The sequence below is a fragment of the Anser brachyrhynchus genome (genome assembly GCF_964034855.1).
Source record: "Anser brachyrhynchus genome assembly, chromosome: 1".
In the NCBI taxonomy this organism is placed as follows: domain Eukaryota; kingdom Metazoa; phylum Chordata; class Aves; order Anseriformes; family Anatidae; genus Anser; species Anser brachyrhynchus.
In genome coordinates, this window is record NC_137694.1 from 191,911,004 (window position 1) to 191,924,299 (window position 13,296).

The 13,296-nt window shown below is 35.1% G+C and overlaps 1 protein-coding gene across 6 annotated transcripts in view; it reads right to left on the reverse strand.

Moving 5' to 3' along the window:
* Positions 1-13,296, reverse strand: part of SGCG (sarcoglycan gamma) — a 141,763-nt gene that overhangs the window by 69,488 nt on the left and 58,979 nt on the right. For 2 of the 6 annotated variants that reach the window (XM_080577347.1, XM_080577350.1), the window contains one exon: positions 2,783-2,977. In XM_080577347.1, the coding sequence (XP_080433473.1) occupies positions 2,783-2,977 (195 nt within the window). Of the gene's footprint in view, positions 1-2,782; positions 2,981-3,462; positions 3,504-13,296 lie in introns of all 6 variants that reach the window. The other 4 variants (XM_080577345.1, XM_080577346.1, XM_080577349.1 and 1 more) reach the window with 3 other exon arrangements.

Here is a 13,296-nt window from a genome sequence, read left to right on the forward strand (position 1 = left end):
AGTGTAGTCATGCTTATTTAATTCTGAAGGCCTCTCAAACAATGGAGTTCAGAAAAGTCCCTGTCTTTCATCATCCTTCCAAATTTCTACAAGGAGATTAAAATCTATTCATCTTGCAGCATGTCTATGTCTGCTTCATGTTCTCCTTTATCAGCTTAGCTTGTTTGCTAGTATTTATCACACTGTCTGTTTTCTGTGGGGGGGTTGAGACAGGAGATGTATCCATGAATTAATTCTATGCCAAAGCCTGTTGAAACTCTGTTCAGAGTTCCATTATTATTTTTATCTGTATCTATTAATGGACATAACATATGATGTTGGTATATTCTAAAGTATATTCGAAAAATACCTTTTTAAATACTCGTGTTTTTTTTCTTCTAAATATGTTTATCAACCTTAGAAAGAATAATACAGCTTGTTCCTTATATTATTTTACAGAGAAACAGTTGTTAAGATTTTGTTTGATATTAATCTGATATTTTTAACAGAGATGACATTTAAATGTATTTTTTTTTAAACTAGGACGGAATACTTCTTTAAGTATATGTTAAAAAAAATATCTATTATTATAATTAAGCATAATAAGTAGTATAATGTCTACATAGTATACCTGGAATACATAATAAATATTAAAAGTATCATCACAGCTAACAGACTAATATTTGCCAAATAACGGATGACTGCATAGGATATTTCACAATTACTTTTAACCTCTTCCCAATAATGAGAATGTTTAATTGGGTAAGTATTGGGTATATATTAATCAACTGATTGCCTAGATAGCAAATACCATTCATGGTTAGAACTCAAGAACGATAAAAACCAGTTTCTGAAAATATACTGTTACCTCTCTTTTTCTAACAGTTAACCAAAAGTTGTAGGCATAACAGCTTATTTCCATCAGAAAAATCATTTAATCATAGCATTGGTGAATTCTACGACTGTTACCTTTACTCTTTACAAATGGTATTTCTTTAGACACAGGAAAGGACTGTGATGCTTTGATTATACTTCCAGACTTGAACAAGCAGTATACTCCCACTATACTCTATACTCTTACAATACCCTATACTCTTTCTTGGACTTTTCTTAGAGGCTACCAGCACTTCTCTGGATATTATTTCTGGTATAATCTGAGTTGCTTCTTATCTTGACAAGATACTAAAACAATTTTCCATTTCTTAATGGTGTTGCACATACTTTTGCCACGGATTGTGACATACACCTGTACTTTGCCCAACTATTACTCTTGTTCTAGAACTGAGTTTGGTAGTTCCCTAGAATTAACCCCTACAAAGGACAGCATTGCAGTTAAGTCACTATTTCACTGTCACGGTATGTCAGGAATACAGATTTTTTAACAGAGAATTAAGAAAATCCTTATTGCCATGGCATGCACAGTCCATCCATCAGAAGAGTATAAGCCTGCCCTACTTGAGCTGTTATTAAACCACTCTTGTTGTCATGGCATAAGGATGTTGTGCTTCAGCAGTTTGACCCATTTGGTGCCTTCTTCACAGACACCTTGTAGGAGACAGTGGTTCCTGAAAGTGGAGTTTCTGATACTATTCTGTTAGTCCTGACTGATGTTAGAGAAGAAATATCCAATTTCATACAGAGAAACCAAGCCAACAGAAAACAAATTTAAAAACTGCTTAAAAATATAAATCTCAGCCACACAGAAAATTATTTTAACAATTATTCATATTCCCTGTGATTCATGATATGCAGACACTAAGTGCTCATCTTTCATGTGAACTGCATAACAGAAAAATTATATGTGATCTAAGACGTTCCACACTGTAATCTCTACAGCAATAACACTGCTGAAAAGAAATTATGTGGGGGAAGAAACTTGATGGAAATTCAAGCAGCAGTACGTATTAGTAAGTAGCACTTAAAATTAACCTATTTTCTTTATAGTAAGAGAACGCAGAGTATAGAAATGCTTCTGTGAAGATGTAATGCCCTCCATTTAGTGACAGAGGTGTAACAATGATAGACAATGGGAATTTCAATATAACACTTTCTTCAATAGCAGGGCAGAGCTGTAGGAATTAACTATTATTGTTTTTCTTGTAACTAGTTTACTCATATCATCTCTGCATCACAACTGCTTGTTAGGGACAAATTAGCTCTTTGATATTCACTGGTGCATTTTATTGTATTCTGACTAAAGCTACATCTTGAAGACTTCTGTAAGTTACCCCTTAATCTACTACACGCAAAATTGCATTATAAATATTAAAACACATATGGCAGTTGAAAGTTAGTACATTTTTTTCCTGAATAATACATCTGTTTAGCCTCAGGCATGAAGTAATAACAATTACCTCTGAGTTTTAATTAATTGGTCAAATAAATTGTTAAATTTTAGATGCTGATAAACAAGAGAAGGAAACTAAGAAAAAAACAGCACCTGTCAGTAATCTTTTAACACAAGTGAATTCTAGTGTGTGAAAGAAAATTACAGCAAACGTTTATAAAATATAAACTAAACAGACTATGAGACAACAATAAAATACATTCTCTTCACAGTAGTTAGAATCCACTTCAATAAAAGGTAACAACCACCTCAATATTTTGAAAATTAATGCTAATAAAGAAATTACAGATCAATAGATATGTTCAAAGATAAACCACACATATATATATATCAACCAACGTACAAATTATAATTGAGAAGAAACAGAAAAGCTGATGTACATATGAAATAAAGGAAGTGGTGAGGCAGGAAAAGAAGAGAATATGAAAAGAATGAAAAATTAAAAAGGACACTTACTGGAGAAAACCACATCACTTTAAGAATCCAAATTGTCAAAGAAAAATTCACAACTAGGATGATTAGCAGCAGAAGAACAAACAGGTAGAGGCAACGCTTTCTCCAGCCATAAATTCCAATTTTGTAGACATATTCATTCTTTGGCCTCTCTAGGCTAGTGCCTGGTGTTGTTGTAGTGTATTGTTCACGTACCATCTGCTGTGTAAAGAAAAAAAAAAGAGACTGCTTAGTTATTTGAGTTAAATTAAGTATATGTATATAAAAAACAAGGAAAATATGAATATATATTTGTAATAACAAGTTACTAGAAACTAGAAACTTACAAAGTTTTAGCTGGAAAGTATTTTCATCCATTCCCATTACAGTTACATCTTACTTTTTGGCACAATGTAATATATGTTCAATACGTGAAATGTATTAATAACTATTTTTAGGAGGCTCAAAGTCATTCTATATAGAATGGTAACAGTATTCTCCCATTTTTCATAATATTCTGATTCTCCCTTCAAAAAATATTTAATAGGATTTTATCTGCAGCTCACAGAACAAAATTATTGGACTGTAAAAATACTGTTAGATGTGGTAAAAGTGCTGTGCAAGTACAGGTTTAAAACACTTCTATATATTCTTTCCTCAATACAGTAAAAAAATGAATTTTTTTTTGTGTTGCAAAACTTAACTGTGTAACACTGGAATGACAAAATATGTTAAGCTTCGGAATCTGTAAATAAACAAAATAGTTCTTAATAATGTAAAGGAAATAATGATTTCTTAATTTATTAGATGTTCACAAAGACATATTAGCAGTAAAAGCATTATATACTGTTATTTAGTTTATACAACTTTACATTACAGATCTTAAACAGTTTTTGAATTTAAAGAAATCTTACCAGAGTGCACTTCCTTAAAACCATAAAGATATCTGCTAATTTCCACCTTTACAGCACAGAGATCACCAACATTTCAAAACATTCACTAAAGCTTACATTTCAAACATGAGAATAAAACCTCAGCAGCTGAAGCTGCTTATCAAGAACAGCAGTGGGTAACATCTGTCCCATTTCCACTGCTATAAAATGAAAAAGCAAGCAAACAAGCATGGATGTCAAAGTGAAAATAGGGACTGTAACTTCAGGTATTTCCTATGAGCCAGGTGTACCCCCAGGCATCTTACATCCAGAAATGGGTCAACTTTACTACAATGTAATGTTCCCAGATGAGAGTGCCTTCACATAAGTTCCACACAAGGTCTCCTCTCAAATCTTAACTTACTCCTAGGAATTAGATCACTGTGCTCTGCACACACAATTTTCAAAACGTGATTAAATTTCATCCTTGCCCAGCTGCTGAATTACTCTAAGTCATTAAAGAAGCTCCTTTCTAGTCTCCTGCAGAGCCATCCTGTGTCTGTAACAAGCTTGTGGCTCTCAATACTGACCCTCATATTTAGAAATATATTATCTTTTGTTTCTACAGTTTCCTATCAAGCTATAAGCCGAGTTTACAACTAAACATAAGTTTATGCAATCTCTGTACACATGCTTTATTCATCTTTTTTCTGCATTTCCATTCAAAAATCTTTCAAAGTTATAATTTGTTGTTTATCCATATTAAAAATGAGACTTGATCATTAGCAGTTCATAATGTAACTATCCTATGGCCATCATGGTATAATGTTCTCATTAATTTGTTGCTGCTATCAGTCACAGTTGCTTATGATACTGTGCAGAAAAATGCTTATTTCTGCAGAAAATATTGAAAATAGTATAATGATCAGTGGACAATCACAGATTCTGAAATAACTTTGCTTAACATTACTGCAAAACATTGTAGACTTACAGGATGGTACTTAATATTTACCATGCGAACTACATTTGCGTAAAACTACCAGATTATATTATTCCGTGCATTATTCAAGCACCTAGTACTGATTATATGATCCTGTTCATATATGAGTTCCTTCTATTTTTTTTTTTGCTGTTGTCCCACTAATCATTGTATAACAAATCAAGTCGCTGACATTGAAGGAGCCTTCTATGCTAAGTTTACTTTACCATGCTCTGCCAAGTAAGACAAATTGGGACATTTATACATATGACAGACTTCATAAAATACTTAGAAAAACCTTTATCCTTACTTTCATGCAGTCCTCTCCTAAAAACTGTAACTTAGAGGACAGGATGCATTTAACTGTAATCTGGTGACATGTATTTGGAGAAATAAGCGGCACAGTTTTTGCTCAGATTATATTACCCTGCAACAGTCCTATTATAATATCCTAACATATATATAATGTAAATATCCTTACACAGGATATATCCCTATATATAATAGGATATATCCCTATATATAATATAAATATCCTAACACAGGGGATCCTCTGAGTTGCTTATTGTTTCCTTTAGCACACATATGTGGTAAATGCCGGTATAACAAGAAACAAGACAGATGACAGCTACAGAAATTTATGTAGGAACATAAGCCCCCTTCACAAGACAGACTGCTTATTTTTTGAGGAGAAAAAAAAAATCTTCTTCTAAGAATACTTAAAGGGTTATTTCAACAGGGCGGTGGGAAAATGTGTCATTCTTTAGAAATTGCAAGATATCATGAAGTTAGCTGAGCTTTCAACAACAAATCTCTAGGTGTGACATCTACGTTCCTTGTGTTGCTGCCCACTACATCCTCCAGATAAATTTCTCGGTAAAAGCACAATTTGATAAAGAATAAATGAATTCTTGGCTCTTCACATTCTTACACCAGTCTCACCACTGTGGTCTCTGAGGTTGAGATTCATCTCACCATGTTAGATATCAATAGTTTAGCTTTCAATATCTGAGCCAGTCAACTCGAACTCCTTTTATGATCAATGGAGATAAATTCACCCCTGCTGGGAATTATTTATCTAACTTATTTTAGATGTTTATTTCAGACCTCCAGTGAACTGCACCTTAAACATGGTTAACCTCTCTCCATAAAGAGAGAAATAAAGGGAGCCTGGAATGACATATTTATATGTATGTATATATATAATATATATACGTATATATATACATATATGTAATATGTACACACCTACATGCTTTAGACATAAGTATTTGGTCAAATTAATTCCAACCAGAATGATTTCCAGAAGCATGTTCTGTTCCATTTTTACCCTGTTGTAAAATGTTTATTGTGTGAGTGTGGGGGGGTTATACATAATGTATTATGTACTGCTGTTTAATGAGGCAAGGTTAAAATCCATTATGTATTTCACCAAAAAAACTGTGAGTTTTGTGATTGCTTTTAGCCCTTCAGAAATTCCACAGGGGACATCTTCCAGTGCAGCTTTGTTCCCTCCACAAATTATTTTTTCCTGACAGAAAACAGTTCTGTTGCTCCTGAGCATTAGTACTGCTGAAAATTGCTTTGGTCCCAGCAAATGGGTAATGCTGGCCTAGACAACTGTCTGCTTTGAAAAATATACAACTTTTCTAGTTAATATAATATTTCATGATTTCTAAAAGAATTAGTACCAAGCAATTGAAACTGAAATCCTTTAGGAATTAATACTGTTGGATTTTTTTTTTTTTTTTTTAAGAATAAACAGATTTGGGTTTTTGTGATGACTGATGATATTACCAATTTATACATTCCGGAGCTGAAATTACATAGGAGAATAATCTTAGACCTGCATGGAGAAATCAGAGAGAAAATCTTTTATACCTTAGTGCTGTTTTACAAAGCTGGGCTGAAAGGAAAAGCCTTAGACAAGGAAATCTTATAGTTGGTTGGTGAAGTCTGACAAAATTCAAGACTCTTAGAAGGTAAACAATAGGTATTTAGTACTATGATGAAGAATATCATTTTAAAATGGAATAACCATAAAACTGAACACCAGTTGTGCAGGAGTACACTAAACAGACACCTAGAAAGAAGTGGTGACTTAGACACTTGGGTGTACACAAGTCAGTTGGAGAACCAAGCAGTTTAAAAAATGAACAATGACTTTGTTAACTATTATCTTTTATACTCTTCTACAAGGAAGCAGCACATTGTGACGAACTACAGAGTAAGAGTGGTCTTGGCAACCTATATTGCTGATAAAAAGGTAATTCAATTTCAAAATGAAAATTCTGACATAATTTAAATGGGCGATGAAAGTATCAATTATTTTGATCATGTCAGATGATATTAGCATAATAATGTCAGTCTTCTGTTTAATGGGAAGTGGAATTTCTTGGTGTTCCTACACAAGGGCCCACCTGAACAGAAGTTAAATAGGATTACAGTCAAATATTTGCATACTCCTTATGGATTTTTGTATATGCAGAAATAATTCATGGGATCTAGCTCTACAGTGGTAGGTTGCTATTTGAAAGTATTTTCCAATACTTTTATCTTTTTTACTGGGATCCATTTTTATGTGACTACTTCTTAACCATTTGCTGATTTAAAACAGATACTGAATGGTAATTAGCTGCCAAAAGATTTGTCATAGATTTGAAGTGATAGATATAATGTGTTGATTACTTGGACATTGCTGATATTCTGGTCAGGTGAGATTTTCTCATGTTTTCAGAGGTTACTTAAAAGTGCTGCATGTAATGCACAAAATTCATGCCTGTAGGAGTACGTGTATGAACTGCAGACAAAATATCTGTATATTCTTTACACTGTGCTACTAAAGGTGCCCTCTGAAAATGTGTAGCCATGAAAGAACATTTCCTTGGACCTATTCCACACATTTTTCAAGCAAGATTTGGAAACTGACCTCTGTGATTTACATGATTCAGAGGTCCGGGATTTTTTTATATTAATCCCTAGATATTGAAAGCCTGTCCATCACTAATACTGCCATTGGTTTCAGATTAGTTTGGACCTCAAGTTCAAAAAGGTATTCTGATAGCTCTGGAATATTCAATTAAGACAGCTGTCTTTTGAAGAAGGAATTTACAAACTTATCAGTAAGCCTGCTTGGGAAAGCAAGCATGAGTATAAACTTGTTAATCCTATTATTTTCAGGAATTATTTATCTGTAATGATTATTGAAACTAAAATACTATTTCAATTAAAATAAGAAATCCCAGGGGTTTTTATTTCAACTGAAAAAAAAATATTTATAAATGTGTTTTCACTAGTTTTGTTCGCAAATGGCTGCTGTTTTCTTGAACAAAGTTCTCCTTAATATTTAGTTCAGATCTGTATTACTATAATAATTTATCATACTGTCATAAAGCAACCAATAAGAATAAACAATTAGAAAGCAAATTTTAATTGGTTAATACTATAAACTACCGTAATTCCATTAATAATTATACAATTATTAGCATTTTCTATCTTTGGACTGTTTCTGACTGTACTGGGACTTTCAGCAAAGAGATAAAAAGCATTTGAGATACTTTTTTAAGTCAGAGTTAAGAAGAAACGGTGAAGTGTCATGAAGAAATTTGCACCACTGATGCTCATGTTATATAGATTCTTTTGAAAAGGAACTTCAGTCGTCAGTACTTCTACTCTTCACTCTTTACATGAAGCATATTCATTCACATGCAAGAAAATTCAGAGTACGTGTGGGGATGAAAGAGGTGATAGAGGGCTAAACTAAAACAGATCAGTAGAAACACCATTTGAATCATTTTAACCTTCCCTGAATTCTTTTGTCATTATAAACGAACTGTAAGCTGAAATAAAACCACCTGTCAACTCAGACAAGTGAGAACTACTTACACAGTCTGCATATAGTACCTTCATGGAACATTATCTTCATTAATGTTTTCATATAATGCATCAGGCTAGAAGGGTGTTATCATATAGTATGAACATCAGAAGTACATTAAGACTCTGACTTCACAATTTGATGGCATTCAGGCATGCAATAAAAGGCACACTTTTGTCTTTGCTGGGGACAGAAGCAGTCCACTGACTAAACAATAGGAAATGGGTGCTGCTGTAGTATTTTTCTACCAGAGGAAAAACAGTTGAGGCAAACCTGTTGTTCAAAGAAAATATAGGAAGGATCAAGAACTTGTGGAATCCATACAGAAAACTTTCAAGTTAAATTCAGACAGGCAGGGATAACTCAAACTCTCATGACCAGATGAAAATTTTCTAATTCAACTCTCCATCATTCCAGTATCATATATTTAATCTTGTCCAACTCTGCTTTGCTTAGATTTGCATATTATATGGTATATTACAGATTGAATTGTAAACTAGTAACATCGGCTAAGAAGAGATGAATCCCTGCAGCGTAATTTGTTGAAACCAGCAGAGAAATTCATATGACCTCGTTAACTATTTGCATACCCCGTGGTGCAAATTTACATAATAACCATGAGATGGTCACAATTAACAGCTTTGCACATTTTAAGTACTACTGTAATATCTGAAAGGTAGTCACAGCATAGGCTGAAGTGGTATATTAGAAATTATTATTTGTCTCATGTCTGTACTTTTCAATCTTATTTACAGTATTCATGATATTTCCTTCAGAATTAAAAGACTAAGTAAGCAAAACTACTAGGCAGATGCAACTGAAAAAAAGATTTATGTTTCTTCTTTCTTTCTTTTTTTTTTTTTTTCAAGTTCTAGAATACTGTTTGGACTCCCATACTGTGCTTTTACATATAACCTACTGGGGTTTTGATTCTTGTTTTCCCCATTTGATACAACTAGTGTATTATTATGAATAACTTCGTACTTCTAATAACTTCTCTTGTCCTAATTTTTAGCTCTGCTGGTTTACCTTCTTCTAGGTCCTTCCAATGTCTTTTAAGTACGTATTTACCCCGAGCATCCGATACAATACTTTGAAATAGTCAACATGTAAAAATTTCTTTCCTTTTAACAGGCTGCTTTATGTAGCATCCCTTTTTAAGGTTAAGAACAATGACTGAGATTCTTTGGCTCTGGCTGTTCCATCAAAGTTATTTGCTCCAACATCAGTGTGGCCAGTGTTACAATACTCTCCTTAACAACAAAGAAACCTTGTGCACCGATCAGAATTAAGTCAGGAAATGACTCTGCTTCTTGAGAAAATGCTCCTGAGAACAGTCATTGATGGGATTGAAAACCATAGTCTGAATATTGGACCTAACTATGACATTTATACATAGAAGTAAAAGTAGTTTATTTCTCATATTGTTTCTGATCTACTACAGGTTTCCTAAATATTGATAATAGGTATAAATTATCACTAAAGGTACTTAACTTGCATCCAAGTTACTTGCTGAACAGCAGGTGCAACTACTTTTGATACAGCTTCCTCTGACTAGCATACAGTGCTGGAATTACTGGTGTTATAGCAGCATTTGGAGTCAAGAAATGTGCTACTCTTTTCCATCTTTGTGACAATTCTAGATAGATGTCTCCAACAGATCTGAAAGCTGGCTGTAGTAGTTGGATTTGGTAAGAAAGGAAAATGCATTAAACATCTATATGGAACAGAGTTTAAAATCTGGTTCTGTTGCAGTCACAGAGAAATATTTTATTCCTATTCACTTAACTAAGATTCAATGCTTAATGAGATGTTCTCCTTCTAGCAGAAAAATATACTGCATTTCCTAGATCTGAAGAAAGTTTCATTCTACTTAAATGTTACTAACATATATATAGATGAGAAAATGCTGATTTCCAGTTTAATATACCAACTTAAATTTTCTTTAACATGATCCGTGATCTTCACTCTCTTAACCCTCCCCCCCCCACACTTCTGGACTGCAATAATGAAGTTTGTTGTCTATCCCAAGATGCTGCTTGGTTTAACTAACATACTTGATGATATGCCAAAATAGCCTTTTTTTCTTTTTTTTTTTCTTTTTTTTTGTTTTGTAGAGAAGGAACTTGTTTCTGTGAATTCTGACTCTACTCGTAACCTGTTTAGGACATTAAGAGGTTAAAAAAATAAACAGGTCAGCTAAAATACCATATGCAGAACTTCCCCACACCCTCCTCTTTCTTCCTCCACACCTAACAGGGGACTATTTTAATTTAAGATGCTTCTACTGTCTTGCAAATTGATCTGAAGAAGATTAAGACACTCCAGCTTGAAGTAACAGTTAAGCATGCAGAAACATTGTGGTGGGGACTCCAGTATCAGTAGTGAGTGTTAAGCCTTGAAGGACTCATTAGTGTAACCTTCTCTTCCTCTTAAATAAAGGGGGAGGAAACTAGAGATCTACACTTGGTCACTTCCCAACAATAGAACATGCTTATACACTGTCCCTGTCTCCTCGTCAGGAATCTCCCACCTGTGCAGCTTCCAGAAATTTTGCAACCTGTTTGCCACTCCATGAATACTTTTAGTAATATTTTAGGGAAATACTGTTTATTGGCCAACCATTCAAAAGAACATCAAGCTAGATGTCGTCAGAGGAGCAAATTTTAGAAAACAGAAGTAAAGAATTCTTGTCCTAAAGTATTTGCCCAGTATGTGAGAAATCAAAGGGAATTAATGTAGTCCACTCAGATGATGGGAGACAAATTCAGGATAATAGTCAAGCCTAGATCCTAAAAAGTTATTTAGCTCAGGATCCAGCAAAAGTTTAACTGAAGGTGAATTTCAGTGAACTCCCAAACTTGAAATTGCTTTCAGATCTTCCAGCCTAGGGCAGTCAGATACAATGGGTTCAGAAGTCATCCAAATGCTAATTGTGGCAAGCACATAAAGACTGTCAATTCCAATGCCATAACTTTCATTCATCCTTCACCCCCTCACTTAGTCCACTGCCATCCCTTCCCACATCTCTTTTCTGTATCTGCTACTCAAATGGTGAACAAATCAAGAAGGAAGGAACAAAAAGACTAATTACTAATTAAGAATTCTGCTGAAAAATAAGGAAGTACAATGAGATCAGAGTGTTGCACAGCTTACAGGATAAGAGGGAAAGGCAACTCCCACTGCTCATGCTGGGAAAGGAAGCATGAAGCATAGTGGAGATATTCCATTCCCTTCATAGTGGAGATATACCACAAATTGAGGCCCAAAAGTAAAACACAGAAATTCACTTAAATTTATTATTTTAGCTGATAGTACTTCCTGAGTTCTGCACCTCAGCAATACCTGCCAAATACTTGAATGAATCACAAGAGCATGATCAAATCTGCCTTTTTCATTCCTTTTTCTCATGAATAAAGGGAAATCAGAGTGAGGGGAAATAAGAATAAAATATAAATGCAGAAAAGGTTACAATTTAAAAAAATCTTTCTTGAAGCAGTTATAATCCTATCTTCTGTAATTAAAACATCAAAATCTTCCTGAATGATAAAAAATGCATTATAGACTCAACACCAGTCACCTAACCTCCTTTTATAGAGATACAGGAGGTTTTACCAGATCTACCTTAAATACATCCTTGAGGAGGTGACGAATCATGTCCTGGCCTCTCCATTTTCTTTGAAAGGAGCCTAGCTAGGTCTGGCTGTTATCTGTGATTAGTAAGGTGAATTCTGGTCTGCACAGCTACATCCAAATGGGTGAACCATAGTAACTGTGTGCCATAGAGTCCTGGAAGGTTTCACTTAGTTAAGGTCGTTGCAGTTTTTGGTTGCACTGCAAGAGTCAGCATTGATGCTACCTTGGCTAAGCTGAATGTCCGTTTACCACCTAAACAAAGGTGATACACATGTATTAGATACAGACCTCCTTTTGATTACATAATGAAAAACAAATGATCCTGTTACATCACCTAAGAGTAAGAACAACAGCATGGAATTAAATTAAGAATCAAAGGCTCCAAATCTCCATGTCTCTGTGGCGCAATGGGTTAGCGCGTTCGGCTGTTAACCGAAAGGTTGGTGGTTCGAGCCCACCCAGGGACGGGCTGTGAGGTTTGCTGGTCGTGATCTTATGGAATATGAGCCTGGCAAACAGCAAAGTCACGACCCTCACCTTTAGAAGAGCCAAATTCCAGCTCTTTAAACATTCCATTAGTGGATGAGAACCCCTGGGAAACAGTCCCCAGGGACAGACGAGCTGGTAACTCTTGAAGGACACTTTTCTTAGAGCACAACAGCTGTCCAGCCCCGTGTCTAAGAAATCAAGCACGGAAGGCAGGAAAATGGAACAGCTCAGCAAGTACCTGATGGGCAAACTACAGTGTAAGAGAGAAATGCACAGGCAGCGGAAGCAGCCACACGGGGCCTGGGAAGAGCACAGGGATGCTGTCTGCACATGCAGGGATGGGATCAGGAGAGTCAAGGCACAAATGGAACTGAGCTTGGCAAGGGATGCAAAGAATTAAAAAAAGTGATTCTAGAGCTACCTTGCTTAAAAAAGAAAGGCCAAAGAGAGTGTTGCCGTCTGCAAACAAGAAGGGTGAACTGGTCACGACAGACATGGAGAACTGCTTTGCCTCAGTCTTCACTGCCAGTCAGGCTTCCCACAGCTCTCAAGTCCCTGAACCTCTAGGCGGTGGCTGGGGGAGCAAAGTCCCTCCCACCGCTGTAAGCAAAGAGCAAGTTTGAGACCACCTGATGGAACTGAACAGGTACAAGTCTATGGGGCCCAAAGCCGTGCATCCCAGGGTCCC